At 39.6% G+C, this 21230-nt stretch overlaps 1 protein-coding gene across 1 annotated transcript in view; it reads left to right on the top strand.

Moving 5' to 3' along the window:
- mtm1 (myotubularin 1) overlaps nt 1-21230 on the top strand; it is a 130960-nt gene that overhangs the window by 48288 nt on the left and 61442 nt on the right. The window contains exons 5-6 of the mRNA XM_059651350.1: nt 4103-4213; nt 17521-17622. Coding sequence (XP_059507333.1) covers nt 4103-4213; nt 17521-17622 — 213 coding nt within the window. The remainder of the gene's footprint in view (nt 1-4102; nt 4214-17520; nt 17623-21230) is intronic.

Genomic DNA, 21230 nt, shown 5'->3' with positions numbered 1-21230 from the left:
CAAAAGCGTACATTTTCTTTCTGATGTAAATTTCTACCTCCATGGAATTCTGTATTTGCCTGTCTTACCTGTTCCATGGGAGAGAACATATTTCGACCGTACTGAAACCATCTGCTCTTCGAAGGCGCCATGTTGTTCAGCTACTGATCTTCCTGCGAACTCTTATTCCAATCAATCATGCTCTCCTTTGTTTTAGCTCCATTGAAGTCAACTCTCCACCATTTGATTTTCTGTTTGCTCTGCATTATTGCATGTTATTCTCCAGTACTTTGGATGTGGGTACCAAATCTAATATTTCTGAATTGGCTGGTGACAACTATTTGCTACAAATGTGAGCTGTGAGGAGCGTTCAAGGAGACCACTCCAAGTGGATTTTGACATGCTAAGTGACTGGCCTGCAGCACGGTTATTCTGGGCCTGTTATTCTCGACAAATATTTGAAAAATCATAGGTGAGCTCAATTCTTATGGAGCACGACAGAGTGTACCTAGGCAGGACATTTCCCTGGCTGCAGAAATTAAAACCAGGAGAAGCTGTTTGAGATTAAGGAGTGGCCTATTAAGAATGGAATGAGAAATAATTTATTCACTCAGAAGGCGATGCATCTTCGGTATTCTTTCCTCCCAGGAGACTGAACGCTCAATCATTGAATAGGCTCAAGGCAGAAATTTGTTTCTGGATACAAATGACATCAATGGAGATGATCAGCTATTATCCATTTGAAGGGTGAAGAGCAAGTTTGCTGTTGCAAATCGTCTTCTCCTGCTCCTATTGCCTGTATTCTTATTTTTGCGTTAAAAGTAACATTTATGCCCTTAAATTTTATGCAAGATTGATTGTACTGTGTACTGTTCATGCTGCTGATATAATGAAATGTTTCTACATTTGTAAGCTGTATCAGTGGTGGGAAACGAAAAGAAAATGAAATTGAAAACATTCCAAATTGAATTCACTGTCTGTGCTTGTTAAACAAAATTAATTCCATGCTTACACTTTAAAACAAGTATCATAAGTTCTCTGCCAGTCCACCTAACCTATGACTATTTTCAAAACAAAAGGTTTTCATGCAGTTATTTGCTGTAGTCTAGAATTTAACTTATTTAACATTGTTCTCTACTTGGGTTTTGATCTCATTTGTCATTTTAAATATAATTCCTGCTGCCACCTCGTTTTCTAAAGTGGCCACCCTGTCTGACGTAAAGCCATACTTTACAAAATTCCAACAAGCAGACATTGGTAGCCTTTCAAACAGGGGAAAGATGCTATGACGATGTTTCCACCTGGTGCCCACTTGCTGTTCTAAATCGTCTCGCTCCTGAGCAGTCCTGTGCTGCCTATGAACGTCCACATCTGGAATATTGTGGTGTGGAAACCTACATGAGTAGTAGTACAAACTACCTTGTATTGCTAATGCAGAAACAAATATTTAGTTCTACAATAGTGTTAAAACAACTGTATAACACTATAAATGCATCATGAGCTAATGAACATTTCTACTTTTTCCTGCTGTCTGTCGTCTCGTTAACTCCTTACTGGGCTGTTGGTTGTCCTCTGGTATCTTGCCTAATGCACTAATGTGAACAAACCAACAGGGTCAATAGGCTGTTTACTTGAGGGAATCAGTGTAAAACCCTTCCTGACCCAACATTCACTTCCATTGTGGATTACTTAGCAATGATGGTGTGAAGGTGTCAAATGAAATTCTCCCTCCCTGAACAAAGTTGAGTTTTTGATGTTATGACCACATTAAAACCCAGATGTCCTGCCCCAGAAATGGGACAATCGTAGTCTATAGCTCAGCCATTTCGAAAGCCACGTTTGCTCAGGCCTTGTATTTCAAATTGAAATTTATTCAGAAACATCGTGTCTAAGTTGCAGCAGAATTTTTTGACACAGTCACATTATTTTCAAGGATCCTTAGTTGCAGACATTAATTGCTGTTGTGGCATATGAATTTTCCTGTTTTCAAATAAATTAAGTTCTGAGTAAATTTTGCCTTTCGAAAGACTGTTTAGTTTGAAAGTAACTTATTGGTTACCAAATACTTCAGGTTGGACTAAATATACAAGGCACTTGTATGAGTGTATGTTTTTAAAAACTATTCCACTTCTGTCAGCCTTGCAGTTGATATCCTGATGATTGGCCTTGAATGGACCACCGGAACTCTAAATTGTAAGGTCTTGATGATGTGAATTATTTGCTTTAAATATTAAGAGCTGAAAGGAAGACTCCAGCTTCTTTTTACAAAGATTCCAAATGGATTTTATAATGGAAAAAACTTACCTGCACCAAAATATTTCTTCGTCCCTCCCAATTCTCTCCTCCCACAGTTTAACAATGCAGGCATAGCTGTAATTGATCTCAAAGCCTGTGCGTTCTTTGCTTAATACTATATCCGACATACGTCCTGCTGCATACTCAGAGTAGCACGTCCCTTTCCACCATTCCCCCTCAAATTCATGTGGCACACTCGCTACCCACCTCAGCTGCCCAACCTAACGAGAAAAAGTAAAAGCAAAATATAGTGGATGCTAGACATCCAAAACAAACACAGGAAACACTGGAGAAACTCAGCAGATCTGGTAGCTTCTGTGGAAGGAGAAAGATTTAACATTTCAACTCCTTATAACTCCTCTTCAGAATGTTAACATGAAGGTTTAGTTCTGTTTCTGTCTGTACAGATGCTGTCAGACTTGTTGAGTTTCTCCAGCATTTTCTGTTTGTTTTTTATCAACTATGTGACTTGCTCCCAACTGGTAGATAATGGTTCTGTCTGTGGGGAAAGGAAGGCATATGCAAATCTGGATCAAGTCTGATTTTCCTGTTCTCTGTGCATGGTTCAAGAAGTTATAACTTGCCCTCTTTCACAATTTAAAAGCAGTCAATAGATTATTTTATGCAATTAAAAAATGTCACCAACAAAGCCATGAGAGTCTAGGTTTGTGAAGTGGAACTTATCCAAACACCATACAAATGATAACTTAAATAAGAGAATGTTTCATTTGAGTTTGTTTATACAGATTATTCCAATTGTATCAATTACACAGGCGAGACAATGGATTGGACAAGCCAACTCTTGAATTTGTGAAATTTCTTTCAGACATCATTTGACAATCTTGTGTTAGGGTAAATATAGGGCTCAATCAAATTGTGTTCTTAGGGGCTTGTGATAAAATCTGAATTTTTTTGTTTGGTTTCCATGTACTGGAACATAAAAGGAGGCAAATATGACCACATGTAGCAAATGTGAACGTTGTAAGGAAAGTTATGCTGAGATGGAAGAGAGCAAATCTAGACTAGCCCGAATTCATGTCATAGCAACACTGGTTTATTAGATAATTATCTTAGCATCTTAACCATAACATATCTGTGAAATTCCCTGCAATTACTTTATCAAAGAGAAGGTTTCAACCTTTTAACTTTTCAGGCCTTAACTCTCTGGTGTGATAGAAGCTATCCTTACTTACAGAACCACCATTGTATCCCTTCTCACCATATTTCCTGCTTAAAGTTAGCTAGCATTTGAGTAATCATGCCTCCTTTTATAAATTTTGCTGATTCTGTTATTTGGTGAGACATGTGCATGAGAGGGAGCAGCAATTTCCTCTGGTCCTCTATTTTCCTTGCTGTAAGTCCCATAGAAAAAGACATCCTTGCTCTGCAAAATTTCTACTCCACTGGATGCTGAAAGATTGCTAAAACTCAGAAATTACTTCATTACCTGCTGAAAATAAAAAGGTTTCATACATTTCATTAGAATCCCTAATTTCTTTCACTATTTTTCAATTTATGGAATTCTTTAAAAATACCATTTTTTAAAATTTTGATGCAGAAATAGGTTGCCACAAGGTTAATAACTTAAGGGATGCAGTTAACAAGGCCATATTCCATGACTTTCCTTCCTAATTGTTTTATTTTGGTTGAAGTTTTCACACACTTACAGATGCCAAATAGCATTCACAATGAGATCTAATCATATTTCACTAATTTGAAGAATAGTGAATTTCTAAAAAAATTTAGGTGATGTTTTGTTGTCTGAGGCAAGTGACATAACTGAATATGTTAAAATCTTAAGCAATTATGTTCTTTTGCTTTTGTACAGGATCCCTCGATGATTCTTGACATCCCTCTGGGAGTGATCAGTCGAGTTGAAAAGATAGGTGGCCAATCAAGCAGAGGTGAAAATTCCTATGGACTGGAAATCACTTGTAAAGTAAGGCTGTTTGAAAATGAACTCTTGAGAAATTTCTGTATACACCTATTGAGTCTTGGTTGCTAGCAACAAGCAGAGTCATGTTTTCTGGGATTCCTGCTTTGAGTTGATGACAACTATACCTTCTCTTGTGCAAAGTAAAAAGATGGCAAGATACAATATATAAAGAGAAAGTTTAAGGGAACTTGTTGCGGCAAAATTGTGAACCGTGTGTGAGACATTAGTCAGTTGGATAGAGGAAGCTTGCATGCTTCGATCTAATGAATGTTGAGCTCCCTCTGTTGATGGAATGGATAAATATTCCATTTGGTGACTTGCTATAAAGGCCAAGATGGTTGGAGCTTTGGTGTACATTGCTTAAGAATGGAGGTAATGCAGTTGGCAAAACGTGCCTAGCTTAGAAAAGGGAAGAGTTTTCGGGGTTCCTGTTTCCTGCCTCAGAAGCAGGTTTGTGTAGGTGCCTGTGAGTCGATCGTTGAAGCAGCCGAAAGGTAGTAATTGAGACTGAAGTTCTTCAGGGCAAATAAATTATATTGAGTTTTTGTAGATGCTGCAGATAATTTTGTCACAAAGTAGAGATAATAGCTTTGAGATTTCCTGGATATTTGCTTTCAGAGCAAAGGAGAGCTGTGCAGGATAGCATAGAACCTTTCCACACTGCATGCTGACGATGTTTCCCAAACTAAACCATTTGCCTGCACTTGACCAATAGCCCTCTAAACTTTTTCCATTCATATACCTGTCCAAATGTCTTTTTGAATGTTCTAACTGTACCTACATTCACCACTTCCTCTGGCAGTTCATTCCACATATGAATCACCCACTGAGTGGAAAAAGTTGCCCCTCAGGACCCTTCTTAAATTTTTCTCTTCTTATCTTAAAAATATGTCCCCTAGTTTTGAACTCATCCACCCTAGGGAAAAGACCTTTGCTATTCACCTCGTCTAAGCCCCTCATGATTTGATAAACCTCAACAAGATCACCCCATCATCCCTCCCATGCTCCAGTGAAAAAAGTCCCAGCCTGACCAGCCTGTTCTTATAACTCACGCCCTCCACTCCCAGCATCTTGGTAAATCTTTTCTGAATTCTCTTCGATTTAATTATTTCCTTCCTATAGCAGGGTGACCAGAACTGCACACAGTACTCCACAAGTGGCCTCACCAACGTCCTATACAACCAACATGACATTCCAGCTTCATTGCTCAGTCCATTAATATTGAAGGCAAGTGTGCTACAACACCTTCTTAACTACCATGTCTACATGTGATGCAACTTTCAAAAAACTATGTACCTGAACCCCTAGGTCTCTATTCAATACACTACCCAGGGCTCTACCGTTAATTCTATAAAGTTCTGTCTTTGCTTATTTACCAAAATGCAGTACCTCACATTTATCCAAATTAAACTCCATCTGCCTCTCTTTAGCCCATCAACCCAATTGATCAAGATCCCTTTGTAATCTTAGATGACCTTGTTCACTGTCAACTGTGCCATCCATTTTGGTGTCATCTGCAATCTTACTAATCATGCCTCTTAAATTCTCATTGAAATCGTTTATATAAATGAATGACAGAGGTGGACCCAGCACTGAACCCTGCAGAACACTGATCACAGGCCTCCAGTCTAAAAAAACAACCCTCCACCATCATTTTCTTGCACGCTACCGTTAGGCCAATTTTGTATCCAATTATTAAACTCTCCCTGAATCCCATGCAATCTAACTTTAGTTTAGTCTAGTATGTGGAACCTTGTCAAAGGTTTATTCAAGTTTGTGTAGACAACTTCTACTGCTCTGCCCTCATCAATCTTTTTGGTTATGTCCTCAAAAAACTCAAGTTAGTGAGACAGGATTTCCCATGCAAAGCCATACTGACTATCCCTAATCAGTCCTTGCCTCTCCAAATGCAAAATCCTATCTCTCAGAATCCCTTCAGCAACTTACCCACTGCTGGTGTCAGACTCTCAGGTCTTTCGTTCCCAGGCTTCTTTAGGTTCATGAGGTCAATTCCCAGAATGGCGGGACTATCATATGTTGAAAGATTGGAGCGACTGGCCTCGTATACACTTGAGTTTAGAAGGATGAGAGGGGATCTGATTGAGACATATAAGATTATTAAGGGATTGGACACCCTGGAGGCAGGAAGCATGTTTCCGTTGATGGGAGAGTTCAGAACCAGAGGACACAGTTTAAAAATAAAGGGTAGACCATTTAGAACAGAGTTGAGTAAAAACTTCTTCACCCAGAGAGTGGTGGATATATGGAATGCTCTGCCCTAGAAGGCAGTGGAGGCCAACTCTCTGGATACTTTCAAGAAAGAGATGGATAGAGCTCTTAAAGATAGTGGAATCAAGGGTTATGGGGATAAGGTAGGAACAGGATACTGATTGTGGATGATCAGCCATGATCGTAATGAATGGTGGTGCTGGCTCGAAGGGCCAAATGGCCTACACCAGCGTCTATTGTCTATTGTCTATTCTCCTTACAGCCTTTCTTAAATAAAGACGCAACATTTGTCCCTCTCCAGTCCTCCAGCACCTCAGCCATGGCTGGAGATGATAAAAAATATCTCTTCTAGGGTACCTGCAATTTCTTCCCTAACTTCCCATGACTTTCTGGAATACGCTTGAATCAGGTTCTGGAGATCTAGCCACCTTTTTTTTTTTAAGGCCTACAGCACCACCTTTTCTGTAATGTGGACAATAAATATCAAAAATAGGGCCTTATTCTCGCTCGAGTTGCTCTTTTGCTTATAATGTAATAGAATCTCTTTGGATTCTCCTAATCTTATCTGCCAAGGCTATCTCATATCCCCTTTCTGCCTTCTTGATTTCCTCCTTAAGAATGCCTCTACTCCCCTTCTACTCCACAAGAGATTCACTTGACCCCAGTTTGCCTGTACGTCCCAATGGTCCTCTGCCACTTATTATCTTCTCCTTACTCTCTGCTATCACCATCTACCTGGAGGCATCTAACCCAGCAAACAGACTGTTTCGGCTGCATGGTAAATGTAGTGAAATGTTAAAATGAGATCCTACCATTAAACTTTGTAGGATGTCTTTGAGGCTTGGAACACAGGAATAAATAAAACAATGTTCCCCAAATTCACATAAATATCAGACCCATAATTTTCATAGAACCGTAGAATTTTACGGTACAGAAGGAGACCATTTGATCCTTCATACCTGTACTGGCTCCCAAAAGAGCTATGCAGTTAGTCCCATTCTCCAGCCCCATCTGTGTAGTCCTCTAAATTTATCACTTTCAAATGTATATCCAGCACTCTTGTGAACAAACCTATAGAATAAGCCTCCACCACACTCCTAGGGATGGTATTCCAAATTGTAACAACTCTGAGTAAAGACGTTTCTCTTTATCTCACTCCTAACTCTTGCTGGCAATCTTGAAGTTCTGGTCCCTAGTTGCTGACATACCTTGTGATGTCAGATATTGAATGCGAATTTATAAATGACAAAACCTATTTTAAAAAAAACGTTTTTTTAAAAAGAGGGAAAGTGAATATCTCTGGCTGATCACCCATTTTGCAAATCTCAAAGCTATAGTTTTGGCTTCTGTTAATTTCAAAAGCATTCCGGTCTTAACACTGTTTTATGCTTTTACAGCAGCTAGCCTAAAGTTGAACCGAGTTAAAGGAGGATTGCAGGAGAAGAATAGTCTTGTTTAGCAAAGTTGTTATATAAGCTCTTACTGACAGTTTATATGGGACTCTAAAGAGCAATAGGGAATGCTGAATGGTTCTTACTGTGTACAGTATGTTTTAGAGGACTTGTGAAGTTGCCATACCATGGCGAGACTGCCTTCTGTTCATTTCAAGTGGAATCAACATGTTCTTAATTGGCTGTAGATAAATTGTAAATAATTTCACTTGATTTTAGTGGTAGATCCTGGCGGGAAATGGCTCACCTTCTTTTCACACTTTTTGAAAGATATAAGTAAATGTATCCTAAAGCCCAAGTTGACAAATGAGTAGAAAACAGGATGCAAGAAAAGAGCACAGCATGCAGTTTCAGCAGTCTGGTTTGTATCTCCTGGGACTATCCTCATTTAACATCTGTGTGCTTAGTGTTGAAAATAGCCTTTTTTTCCCAATATGCTGGACTGGTAAGTGTGCAGTCTCATCTGTGGCAAGCTAAGGTATCTTTTGCAGTCAGTGGTCCTGGGAAATATTGGTTCATAGCAAATTGAGTTAATCTTTTGTATATATCAAACAGATTCTTGCTGTGAAGTTCAACTAAGTTCAAAGTTATGCCAAGAATTTAATTTACATTGAAGAGACTGACTACATTTGCTTGCAGTGTATCAGTTGACTGAACTGCAGTCTTTATAGCGCAGCTGTGTTTTTCTTAAAAACCTTTAAAAATAGTGTTCTACATGAATAAATATTGTGTTTTTCCCAGAGAGATCACACACAGGCCATTTAACGTCCCATTACATCTGTTGCCAGATAGTAGTGTCCTGTCGAAATCTGTTTGCATTTCATTGAAATGCCTTAATTTCTCCTTTGACATGTCAGCGCAAATTATTCACACAGATTAACAATAGCTGTGTAATACAGATAAATGACTTGTAATGAGCTGCTTTGAAATATTTTGTAGTGGAAGCCATACCAACTGATTTTGTTATTTTATGCGAATTTGCAGTGATGCATTTGAACATTGAATATAATTTAGCAGTTGTTATCAAATTGCATAAATCTTTTTGCTTTATTAAACTGGCAACCAAGCGTTTATTTCTTATTTTTCTGCTAATTGTCCTCCTTGTCTTCTTTTCCGAAGCGATTTGAGTCTTTGCAGATCTACAGATCACTTGGCAGTAGTTGTCCTCTCTTCTTCATACCAAGTGTTATTAATGTGTGAGCCTTGGCACACTGGCATGTGCTGACCTTGATCATGTCCTCACAAGATATCTGCCAGCAGAGGGGTCAGAAGAGAGATCAGTAGTTGGGATCATGACCATATTATCCTGCCTTAACCCGTAGTCTTGCAGTGTTCTGGTTAACATCAGCTGTGAGAGGTGGTCGCGTAGTGGTAAAGTCACTGGACAAGGAATGCAAAACAAAAACCAAACTTGCTGGAGAAACTCAAAGGTCTGGCAATGCCTATGTAGGTAGAAAAGCTAATGTTTTGAGACCAGCAATCTTGCTTCAGAAATGAAAGCATGTAGGAAATTGTATTTATTGTGATGACAGGAGGTCCCACCACACCTCACCCCATCACTTTCCATGGGCTTTCGGTGGGTTTTTCTAACAAAAATTCCAGTCAACCAACTGTTAGAATGTACAGCAGCCTCTCAAGAACACTTGGGCCCTGTTCAAGAGCTCAAGTAAATGTGTAGCTCCTTAACAATAATAAGCAGGAACTTTTTTTCACTGAAGCTTAGGAGGTTGAGGTTTATAAAATCATGAGGGGCATAGATAAAGTGAATGGCAACGGTCTTTTCCCTAGGGTTAGGGAGTTCAAAACTAGAGTGCACAGTTTTAAGGTGGATGAGATCAGAAATCACATGATACCAGTCATGTCATAGTCCAACAGGTTTATTTCAAACCACAGGCTTTTGGAGCCTCAGTCCTCCATCAGGTGTTAATGAGAGAGGTAGTATCAGACAAAGAATTTATCAGTTAAAGATCAAAGGTTCACCATTGATGAAGATGTACTGAACAAACCTAAGATGCTGTTAAAGCTTTAATCATTAAAGGGGAGAGGAGAAAGATTTAAAAGGAGCCTGAGGGACGCCTTTTGGACTGAGGGTGATTCATATTTAGAATGATCTGCCAGAGGAAGCAGTAGATTCAGGCACAGTTACAATGTTTAAACGACAGTTGAACATGTACATGAATGGAAAAGATTGAGAGGAATATGGGCCAATAGCAGACAAATGGAACTGGTTGAATTTGGCAAACTTGGTTGGCATGGATGAGTTGGACTGAAAAGTTCTGCGCTGTATGATTCTGACATTATGACTGTATAATAACAACTTTACAGAATCTTTGTTGCAAGATAACCAAACTTTGAAACTAGGTATTCTGGGTTACTGTACTTGACATTTTGATAAGGCAGACAGAATGGAAAAAGACTCAATGTTCCTGATAATGGGACAAATGATCTTATCTAAGAAGTAAAAGAAGTAAAATCATTATTGATAGCGATTAAGGAAAGGGGCAGAATACACTTGTGGGAGAAATTTACAGACTCCCTTAGCCCACTGATAACATTGGACAAAGTATCGATTAGTAATGAGTTGGGATTTTAACAAAGGATTGTGGAGCATTTTAATTATATAAACTGGACATGGCAAAGTGACACAAGTAATCTGGAGGATGCTTGAGACAGACTCTGAACAGTGTGTTGTGGAGTCAGCCATGGGTAAGGCTTGTGTTAAATCCCATATTCAGTAGTGAGGTATGATTAGTTAGTAATCCCATAGTGTAGGACCCTAAGGGACAGGGTGATTCTAACATGATGGAATTTCATTTTGTTTGGAAGTGTCACATGTTTGTCTCAAACGAGCATCTTAAATTTAAATGAATCTAATAGCATGGCTATGATGGAAGAGTTGGATAAAGTTGGCCAGGAAAATAAAATAACAAAGCTACTGTGAAAAGCAATGGTAAGTAATGAAGGAAATCATTTAAAGTTCACAACAGAAATATGTTCCATTGAGTAACAAAATCCTCACATGCAAAGTGATCTATTTGAAGCTAACTGAAGGTTTTAATGGGAATATGAGATTAAAAGAATATGCTTAGAATGTTGCAATGAATGATAGTAAACCTAAGATGGAGGAGAATTTTAGAAACAGAGAGGTCGACCAAAAGTTGAGAAGGGGAAAATGGAATGAGAATAAGCTAGCAAGAAATATGAAAACACATCGAGTTTCTGCAAATATAAATGAAGGGCAAGAATAGCAATGTAAAAGTTTTCCTATTGGAGGTTGAGACAGGAAGAAGGAAATGATAATGCACTAAATAAATACTTTGTGTTTGTCTTCAAAGTATGCCAAAAATAATATAGAACAATGAGACCAATAAAAACTGAGAAACTTAACTACCAATTATTTTTGAGAAAAATTGCTAGTGAAACCAGTAAGGACTAAAAATCTCATGGATCTGATTAGGGTTCGAAAATGGTGGCTGCAAAGATTAATTGTTCCGTTGGTTATGACTTTCAAAATTTCTTACATGCTGCAGCAATCCCAGTGGGTTGGAAGGTAATCATAAGACCATAAGATACAGGAGTAGAATTAGGCCATTTGGCCAGTTGAGTCTGCTCTGTCATTCAATCATGGCTAATGTGTTTCTCAACCCTTTTCCTGCCTCCTCCTTGTAACCCTTGTTCCCCCTACTAATCAAGATCTATCTACCCCTGTCTTAAATGTACTCCATGACTTGACTTCCACAGCCATCTGCTGCAATGAGTTCCACAGATTCACGATCCTTTGAATCCTAAAGAAATTCCTCCTCATCTCCATTCTAGTGGGTCGCACCTTCACTCTGAGGCTGTGCTCTCGGGTCCTGGTCTTTGCTACTAGTGGAAACATCTTCTCCATGTGCGCTCTAACCAGGCCTCTCGGTATTCTCAGTAACAAATGCAATAGTGCTTTTGTGCAAAGGAGAGAGAGAGAGAGAAAGAGCAAGAGCGAACGATTGACCTGACAACTAAGATATTGCACTTACAAAAATCATAGTATGATCAGACCAAGTCAACATGGTTTTGAGAGAGGCAAATCATGTTTGGAAAATTTATTCCACTTTTTGATAATGTAATCGGCAAGGTAAATAAAGAGGAACCAGTAGGAGAAATGCACTTGGATTTTCAAAAGATGCTTCAAACAGCTGAAAAAATTGTTACATAAACCAAATGCTCATATGCTAGATCATACACTTTAATGGATAAAAGATAGAATAATGGGCAGGAAGCAGTGTGTGGGATAAATGGGACGTTTTTAAGTTGGGCTGTAACTAGTGGGCTGCTGTAAGGTTCAGTGTAGGAGTGTAGGCTAGTTGCTGACTAATAATTGCAGGTAGTTTGGTAAAGAGATTAATAATAATATATCCATGTTTTCTACTAATTTTAAAGCTAAGTGAGAAAGTAAACAGTAAAAGAATACTTTACAGTTATGTGGAGCTTTGAGACCACAACTATGTACAGTTCTGGTGTAACAAAGCATAGAGCTGGATGAACACAGGCCAAGCAGCATCTTAGGTGCAAAAAAACTGACGTTTTGGGCCTAGACCCTTCTTCAGAAAAGGGGGAGGGGGAGACGGTTCTGAAATAAATAGGGAGAGAGGGGGAGGCCAATTGAAGATGGATAGAAGAGAAGATAGGCGGAGAGGAGGCAGACAAGTTAAAGAGATGGGGATGCAGCCAGTAAAGGTGAGTGTAGGTGGGGAGGTAGGGAGGAGTTAGGTCAGTCTGGGAAGGACGGACAGCTCAAGGGGGCGGGATGAGGTTAGTAGGTAGGAAATGGGGTGCGGCTTGAGGTGGGAGGAGGGGATAGGTGAGAGGAAGAACAGGTTAGGGAGGCGGGGACGAGCTGGGCTGGTTTTGGAATGCAGTAGCAGGAGGGGAGATTTTGAAGCTTGTAAAGTCCACATTGATACCATTGGGCTGCAGGGTTCCCAAGCAGAATATGAGTTGCTGTTCCTGCAACCTTCAGGCGGCTTCATTGTGGCACTGCAGGAGGCCCAGGATGGACATGTCGTCTGAGGAATGGGAGGGGGGCGTTGAAATGGTTCGCGACTGGGAGGTGCAGTTGTTTATTACCACCCGAGCGTAGGTGTTCTGCAAAGCAGTCCCCAAGCCTGTGCTTGGTTTCCCAGATGTAGAGGAGGCCACAACAGGTACAGCGGATGCTTTTGTGCTCCTAAGATGCTGCTTGACCTGCTGTGTTCATCCAGCTCCACACTTTGTTATCTCGGATTCTCCAGCATCTGCAGTTCCTATGATACAGTTTTGATGTCTCTCTTTAGGGAGGAATTAGTTGCTTTGGATTCAGTATTATGAATGTTGTGTGGATTGATTCCAGGAATGATGAGAGGCTGGGTAAATTGGATCTATACCCCCTGGTGTTAAGGAGAACGAAAGGTGATCTCATTGAAGGACGCAGTTACTGAGTAAATACTGAGAGGTTATCTCCTCTGCCTGGGGAAGGTAGAACACAGGGATATAGTCCGAGAAGAAACCTTTCTCTGAGTGATATGAATATTTAAAATTCTCTGCCACAAAGTTATGGATGTTTAATTATTGTCTGTATTGAAGGTTGTGATAGATGTTTGGTTTTCAGGGATTTGAGGATTTTGGGGAGTGGGTAAGAAAGTGAGTTCACATAGAAGATCAAGTGGAGACAGGAAGAACTGCAGATCCTGGAGTCAGTCAGTACAGTGTGGAGCTGGGGGAACACAGCAGGCCAGGCAGCGTCAGAGGAGTAGGAAAATCGACGTTTTGGGTTGGGACCCAAAAAGTCAACTTTCCTACTCCTCCGATGCTGCCTGAGCTGTTGTGTTCCTCCAGCTCCACACTGTTGATAGAAGATTGACAGGGCGGCACGGTGGCTCAGTGGTTAGCGCGGCAGCCTCACAACGCCAGGGACCCGTGATCAATTCCAGCCTCGGGTGACTGTCTGTGTGAAGGGTGCACACTCTCCCCGTGTCTGCGTGGTTTCCTCCGGGTGCTCCAGTTTCCTCCCACAGTCCAAAGATGTGCAGGCTAGGTGGATTGGCCATGCTAAATTGCCCATAGTGTTCAGGGAGGTGTTTTTTATAGGGGGATGGGTCTGGGTGGGATGCTTCAAGGGACGGTGTGGACTTGTTGGGCCGAAGGGCCTATTTCCACACTGTAGGGAATCTAATCTTTTAAAAAAAAAAATCAAGTGATGGTTTTGCCTTCGGCAGGATATCTCTCCCCGATGTTCCCTCATAATATAAACTAGGCCATGCGTATCTCAAGATCCAACAGACTTTCATTACAGCTGTAACTAATATGTGCAAGTATTGTGTTCATGGTGTCTGGGCTGATGTTAAGCTATTTGAATACAAAGAGTAACATGCTTCCATTGATGTGCCATGCTTCAGGTGGCCTGAATTAAGATGGAAGGTGGAGAGCTTTACACACTCAGGTCACAACGTGTGATAGTCCTGATAACATGAGCATGTTTGTTAAAGGTTTGCTGACCTACAAACTGTAGAACAGCACAATGTCCGTAGTTGTTCTTTGAATGGCAAATGCGGGAGCAATGTGGCCTACCTTGCTCCTGTTCTTATATTTTTTCTTCTGTGTTCTTAAAGATTCGATTTGATTTATTGCCACATGTACCTGAGTACTGTGAAAAGATTTGCTTGTGAGCAGATCGTAGTAACCAAGGGCATACAGATCATCAGGTGAAAAAACTCGATCAGAGTAAGGCGTACAGGTTACTCCAAACAGGATGTGCATGAGGCAAGTTCAGCATTAACAAGATCAGCGTTATTTGAAGTTAGACAGTCCATTTATCAGTCTAATAACAGCATGTACCAGTCTAATATCTTAAAATAAATGGTAGATGAGTTATTATATGGGGAAATTAGAGGTTATGGGGGGATATTGGCATAATGGTAATATTACTGGATCAGTAATCCAGGGCCCAGGTGAATGCACAGGGCACGGGTTCAAAACCCACCCTAACATCTGGTGGAATTTGAATTGAGTTAATAAATCTTGAATTCAATCGTAGAATCCCTACAATGTGGAACCAGGCCCTTCGGCCCATCAAGTCCACACTGACCCTTGGAGCATCCTATCCAGATCCATCCTCCTATAACCCACCCAAGCTACACATCCCTGGACAGTATGGGCAATTCAGCATGGCCAATCCGTCTAACCTGTACAACTTTGGACTGTGGGAGGAAACTAAAGTACCTGGAGGAAACCCACACAGGAGAATTGAAGCTAGTTTCAGAAACGGTGCTCCAAGACTATAATCAGTTGTCACAAAAACTCTCACCTGGTTCACTCATGTCCCTCAAGGAAAGACTTCAGCTGTCCTTTCCTGGTCTGCTCTGCATGAGACTCCAGATCCCACAACAATGTGTTGACTTTTAACTAATCTCTGAAATGACCTATAAGTTACTCAGTCCAAGGACACTTAGAGATGGGCAGCAAATTGATTGGCAGCCTTTTAAAAATCAACCCACCAAACAATATAGAAAGCTTTAGTGGGAAGAGTTGAAATTGAGAACTGTTTTTTATGACCAAAATCATTTAAATGTTAATGTTCAGGAAGATTTTAGGTAAGCTTGTGCAAATCGTAATTAGAATACAGATATAGTAGGCAATTTGGAAGGTAAATGGTATCTTAACCTTCATTGCAGAGGCGTTGGAGCACAGGAGTAAATAACGCTTGCTACAACTGTACAGAGCTTTGGTGAGACTGTGCTTCACTGCAATTTTGGCTCCCTTTTCTACACAAAGATATTGCTAACTTGGAGAAAGATTGAACCCTGTGATGAGAGGGTTGCTCTATAATGAGAGGTGAGGTAGAGTATATGGGCTCCAGAAGTGAAAGAAGTGATGGGCGATCTCACTGAAATTTTAAGATTCTGAGGGCCTTGATGGGGTAAATGCTGTGAGGTTTTTTCCCCTTGGCTAAAGAACCAGGGGCAAGTTTTCTGGGTGAGATCACTTATGATTAAACTGAGGAGAAATTTCTTTACTTGAAAAATTGAGAGATTTTTGAATTCTCAGACTTCTAGACTAATAACTTATTAAGTATGTGCCAGACTGGAATATACGTTTGGACTCCAGGGGAATTAAGGAAAATGAGAAAGTGTGAAGGAGACCAATTAATGACTACTTCAGGGCCTCGTTCCGCTGTTACCAGTATTTTACAGTAGCACTGTAAGACCAAGTCTTTGTGGGAACCCAGCATTTTAAGCTGCATTGTCTAGTGCCAGGCAGAGTAGGTGAAATGAGAGAGAGAGAGAGAGAGAAGATTTCTGAGAATGGTTACTGTAATGGGGGTGTCAGTTCACGTGGATAGATTGTCAAAGATGTATTTGCTCTTGAGAAGGTTTCCTAGAGGTCCTCAAGATCACAAGGGGTCCAGATGGATTAAAGTGAAACTATTCCTGTTTACGGCGGATTAAAAAAAACATAGGGCAGTACTTTCAGGAGATTGGCCAAAGAACCCAGGGTAATGTGAAGAAACTTTTTTTTAAATGGCAGATCAGTATGGTCTGGAGAATGAGGCAGATAACAGTTAATGGAAGCAGTTACAAAGAGGATTTACAAAAAGTAGATATACAAAAAAAGAGTAAACAATTGTAGAATTATGATGAAAGGGCAGGGGAGTCAGATTAACTGAATTACTTCTGCTACTATTGGCAAGAACATGGCAAGGCCACCTTCTATGCTGTAATCATTTTCCAAATCATTAATTTGATGTAACAAAATATCCCTGCTTCACAAGGTTGTCCGGAAATAGTCTAACATTGAATCATGTTAGGAGTTATTGGAGTAGATAGCCAATTACTTTGACCAAGTTTTTGGCTTTAAGGGTGCATTAAACAGTCTGATAGGCCAATTTTTATTTTTCCCTTGTTTTTCCTTGTTTACTAACTGGCTAAATTCAGCTCTAAATCAATCTGGTATCTTCTGCCAGAATTTCAGCACTCCAGAAGTCTTGCTGGGGTTGGATTAGTGAGATACGGAAGCGTTTTGTCGACAACCCGCCTTTGATGTAAGAAGATCACCAAATCAGAAGTGTTACAGTGCAAGATGAGGCCATTCAGCCCATTGTGTCTGCACTGGCTCTCCAAATATGTATGCAAATAACAATGCAGCCTCTCTTGTTGGTATATGAAAGCCAATTATAGGAGGATTCCTGGACGTATTTTAAGAATTCAGTTTGTTAGCTCTAATTGATTGGTGGAGAAATTAATGATTAGTTAATTAAAATCGCATTTAACAGTCATTTTGATCCTACTGAACTACCTGATCCGTCTACAGATTTCCCCTCCCATTTCCTTTCCACAATTAGGCATTCTGTTCTGTGATCCTACTAAATAACAATCGTTGTATTTATTATTTGATTTCTAGCCATATGTTACCCGATACTTGTTATGTGTGGTCTATTATGGGACAAAAGTTATGGGATTTGTTTGTTTTGCAAATCTATGTTTAAGCCTTTGAAAAGTAAATTGTATATAACTTTACAATTTTCAAGAGCAGGACGGAATAAGTAATGTTGTTCTAAGTCTAATGAAAAGGGCCTTGTGTACCTATTGCATACTCAGCTACTTTTTATTTTTACAGGATATGCGCAACCTGAGGTTTGCTCTTAAACAGGAAGGTCGCAGCAGAAAATCCATGTTTGAAAGTCTTACAAAACATGCATTTCCTATTTCAAGTGGTTTGGTAAGGAATTCTATTGTTAATATACACTGTCAATAAATAAATGATAAGACTGTGCCAGACTGAACATAGTTACCCTACGTGAACTAGTTCCACTTGCTAAAAGCTAAGACCTGAAACTGAAGCCCCTAGTTGCAATATTTCCAATATTTTCCACAGCACTGTTGAAGGGAATCTTCCTTTGAGCTTCTGTTGATATAAAATTCTGAAACTACTTATCCATGCATTTTGTATTTGATATATTCAAACTTTGTTTTTGTTTGTGAGGCTGACTTTTACTTCAGACGTTCTCCACTCAATGGAAAAACTAACAAAAAAATGCCAGAAGCTTGTTCCCTCATTATAAGAAATTGAATTTGACCTCCTTGTCATCCTCTGTTTAAATTGATATCTTTACTAATTAAATTGATATAATTATGAACTAGTTTTCTGGAGAAGGAGGTGGGTTCATTTTGTCATTAAAGGCTCAACTCCCTGTGTACACCTCTCAAACAGATTTCATGCAGATAATTAGCACAATTGTTTGAGAATGGTTGTGTTTAAATTTTGAAGCATCTCCATAAATTGATTGGCCTTGTTAGCAGTAGAATCATCAATATCATGCTTGCCAATTAATCTACATTAACGGGATTTTCTAAAAAGCATCTTTTTATTTACATCCTAGAACAAAAATGATTTCGTACAGGCTGAAAGTACATTTTAGAAAATGTTATGTGAACCCCTGACCTATATTGGTTTCATTTTATAACTAATTCACAAATAGTTTGTCCTGTTATGCTGTTAAAAGTTAAAATGTGAATTTACATCCTCTTTTTCTGCTCATTGCTTTGATCTTTAAAAAGTACAATGCATAATCTTGGTCTAAATGCTTTGTCACAGTAAAAGAATGGAGACAAAGTTGTTCATCAGTTTTCTAATTGTTAATTTGGATGGTCTCTTAAAAACTTGGAAATGAGACACCTTTTTGATCAGTATCTGTGTGTGGGAGAAGAAATAACATTTCTTTGCCATGGACTGGTGATGTTATATCTTACAGATGGCCACAGGCACACTTCTATCCCAACAAATGAATTTAAAGATTCTTTCTAACCTCTCCCTGTCCCACGTCAGTGAGCTCATTGGCTGTAGCTGTGTTTAACCTCTACTCTGAGCTGGTAACTTGCTTTTTAACTATTACATCTATCTGTTGGAAATTCTTTCTCCAAATTTCTTCCTCATACTTTCTTTGCAAATTGAAACAAAATCCTTCCAGCAAACTTTTGATTCCGACCCAAACTGTTTTCCTTGCTTTTAAAGTTTTCTCTCCCTTTTTGTTCTTTTTTACAAAACCTTTTTCACTTCTGTGAAGTAATGCAAGGAATGGAAATTACTGATTGTTTAACTTATGATTGGATTATATTTTGCATGCAAAATTGAGGACATACGTTCTTCATTTATGTTTGCAAATGAGAAGAACAAGGGCCTAACATGTTATGCTTACATCTGTTTATTGAGATTACTTATTCAGCAATATCAGAACAGCAGTTTTCTTTTGCATTTTTTAAGAAATAAAGTTATGCATGAAACTTGCGATGAAAATCCAAGTGAGGCAAAAAATAAAAGGAATCAATAATACAGCTTTTATTAACCTCTTATAGACAGGTTCTGAATAATGAATTGATTGTGAACATAGGAGGCATAGTTGGTAAGTTTGCAAATGACACCAAAATTAATGGTGTAGTGGATAGTCAAGAAGGTTACCTCGGATTACAATGGTGGACTGGGGATTGGTAGATGGAGTTTACTTTAGATAAGTGTGAGGTGCTTCATTTTGGAAAGGCAAATTAGGCCAGGACTTATACACTTAATGATGATAAGGTCCTGGAGAGTGTTACTGAGCAAAGAGACCTGGGGCTGCAAGTTCATAGTTCCTTGAAAGTAGAGTCCCAGGTAGACAGGAAGGTGGAGGTATTTGGTAAGCTCACCATTATTGGCCACTGCATTGAATACGGGAATCGGGAGCTCATGTTGCGGCTGTACAGGACATCAGGTCACTTTTGGATTACTGCATTCAGTTCTGGTCTCCCTGCTATAAGAAGGATGATATGAGACCTGAAAGAGTTCAGAAAAGATTTACAAGGATGATACCAGGCTTTGAGGGTTTGTGTATGGGGAAAAGCTGAATAGACTGGGGCTATTTTCCCTAGGGTGTTGGAGGTTCAGGAAGGACCTTACAGAGGTTTACAAAATCATGAGGGGTATGGGGTGAATAACCAATATGTTTTTTCCTAGGGTAGGTGAGTCCAAAACTAGAGGGCGTGGGTTTAAGGTGAAGGGGAAAGATTTAAAAGGGACCTAAGGGGCAACTCCTTTACACAGTGAATGGTGTGTGTACGGAATGAGCTGCCAGAAGAAATGGTGGAGGCTGGTACAATTACAACATTTAAGAGGCATCTAGATGTGGATATGAATAGAAAGGGTTTAGAGGGATATGCGCCAAATGCTGGCAAATGGGACTAGATTAATTGAGGATAACTGATTTGCCGTGAATGAGTTGGACCAAGGAGTCTGTTTTCGTGGTGTGCAACCCTATGACTATATGGTGGTCTTATTTCAGCTTGAATGCTGTAAAACAGGCTATGATTTTATTATTGTATCCAAAGCACAGTTAATTATCAACAGTTTGTAAGCAGTACTTGACATGGGTTTTGAATAACTAATAGCTTTTTAAATTTTGTTTTATTAACTTAACTTACACTTTAGTACTCACTTGGATCATGCAGTAGGATTTTATTTCGAGTCATGCTGTTTTGAGTTTTGTCACCTCAGCACTCTAACATTAACTGTCAGATGAAGTGAATACAAATTTTGAACCAAATTTCTTGTATGCGTCATCAACTGATGCTTTCTCACTTAAATATCATATGTCGGATTTTCTGTCCCTGCCAGAGTTTGAGGGTAAAAGGTCATTAATTTTCAGCAACTATCGGCAGCTTTTAAGGCTTTTTAATTGCTGCGCCTTATTTTCTGTACTTCTGTCTAGCCACCTCGTGCTGACTACATGCTTAATTTTTGTTGCCACAACAATGAGGATTCCTATAGCATGCTCAAAAGACTGAAATGCTGCAGAGCCTTGTATGGTCCCTTGTATGATATAAATAATAATTTTATGCAAAGGCTAGTAAATACGGACAGCATCACCACTCATTATTGAAACAGTTTATAATTTCACCCCAAATTGTAGTTTGCTTGCAAAATAGAAATGTCAGACTGTATGGGGAGAGAGACAGAATTGGGAATGAAACTAGGGTGTTTCTTGTGGAGGCATGGATTTGATGTGTTGTCAGTCCTGTTTTTGTGCCGCAACATTCCATAATTTTATAACCGGCACCAGCCCGTTATGGTAACTGCGCCAGGTTGCATATAGTGACTTCTTGTCAAATCATGTTTGCAGCCGAAGGCTGGCTCCAGTTTGGCGGTGATGCTTCCTCTGGTTGAACACCCAGTTTTATAAAAAAAAAAATCAGGACAGCTGCTGATCATGGCACAGAGGATTTTCTAGCCAAGTGCGGACCTTTTGAGTATTCTTTTTCGTCCAAGTTGTTGGAATTAACAGAAGTAAAATAAGCTTA

This window comes from Stegostoma tigrinum, chromosome 15 (assembly GCF_030684315.1).
Source record: "Stegostoma tigrinum isolate sSteTig4 chromosome 15, sSteTig4.hap1, whole genome shotgun sequence".
NCBI lineage: Eukaryota > Metazoa > Chordata > Chondrichthyes > Orectolobiformes > Stegostomatidae > Stegostoma > Stegostoma tigrinum.
Note: the sequence above shows the minus strand (reverse complement) of the source record. Positions and strands in the feature narration are given on the sequence as shown.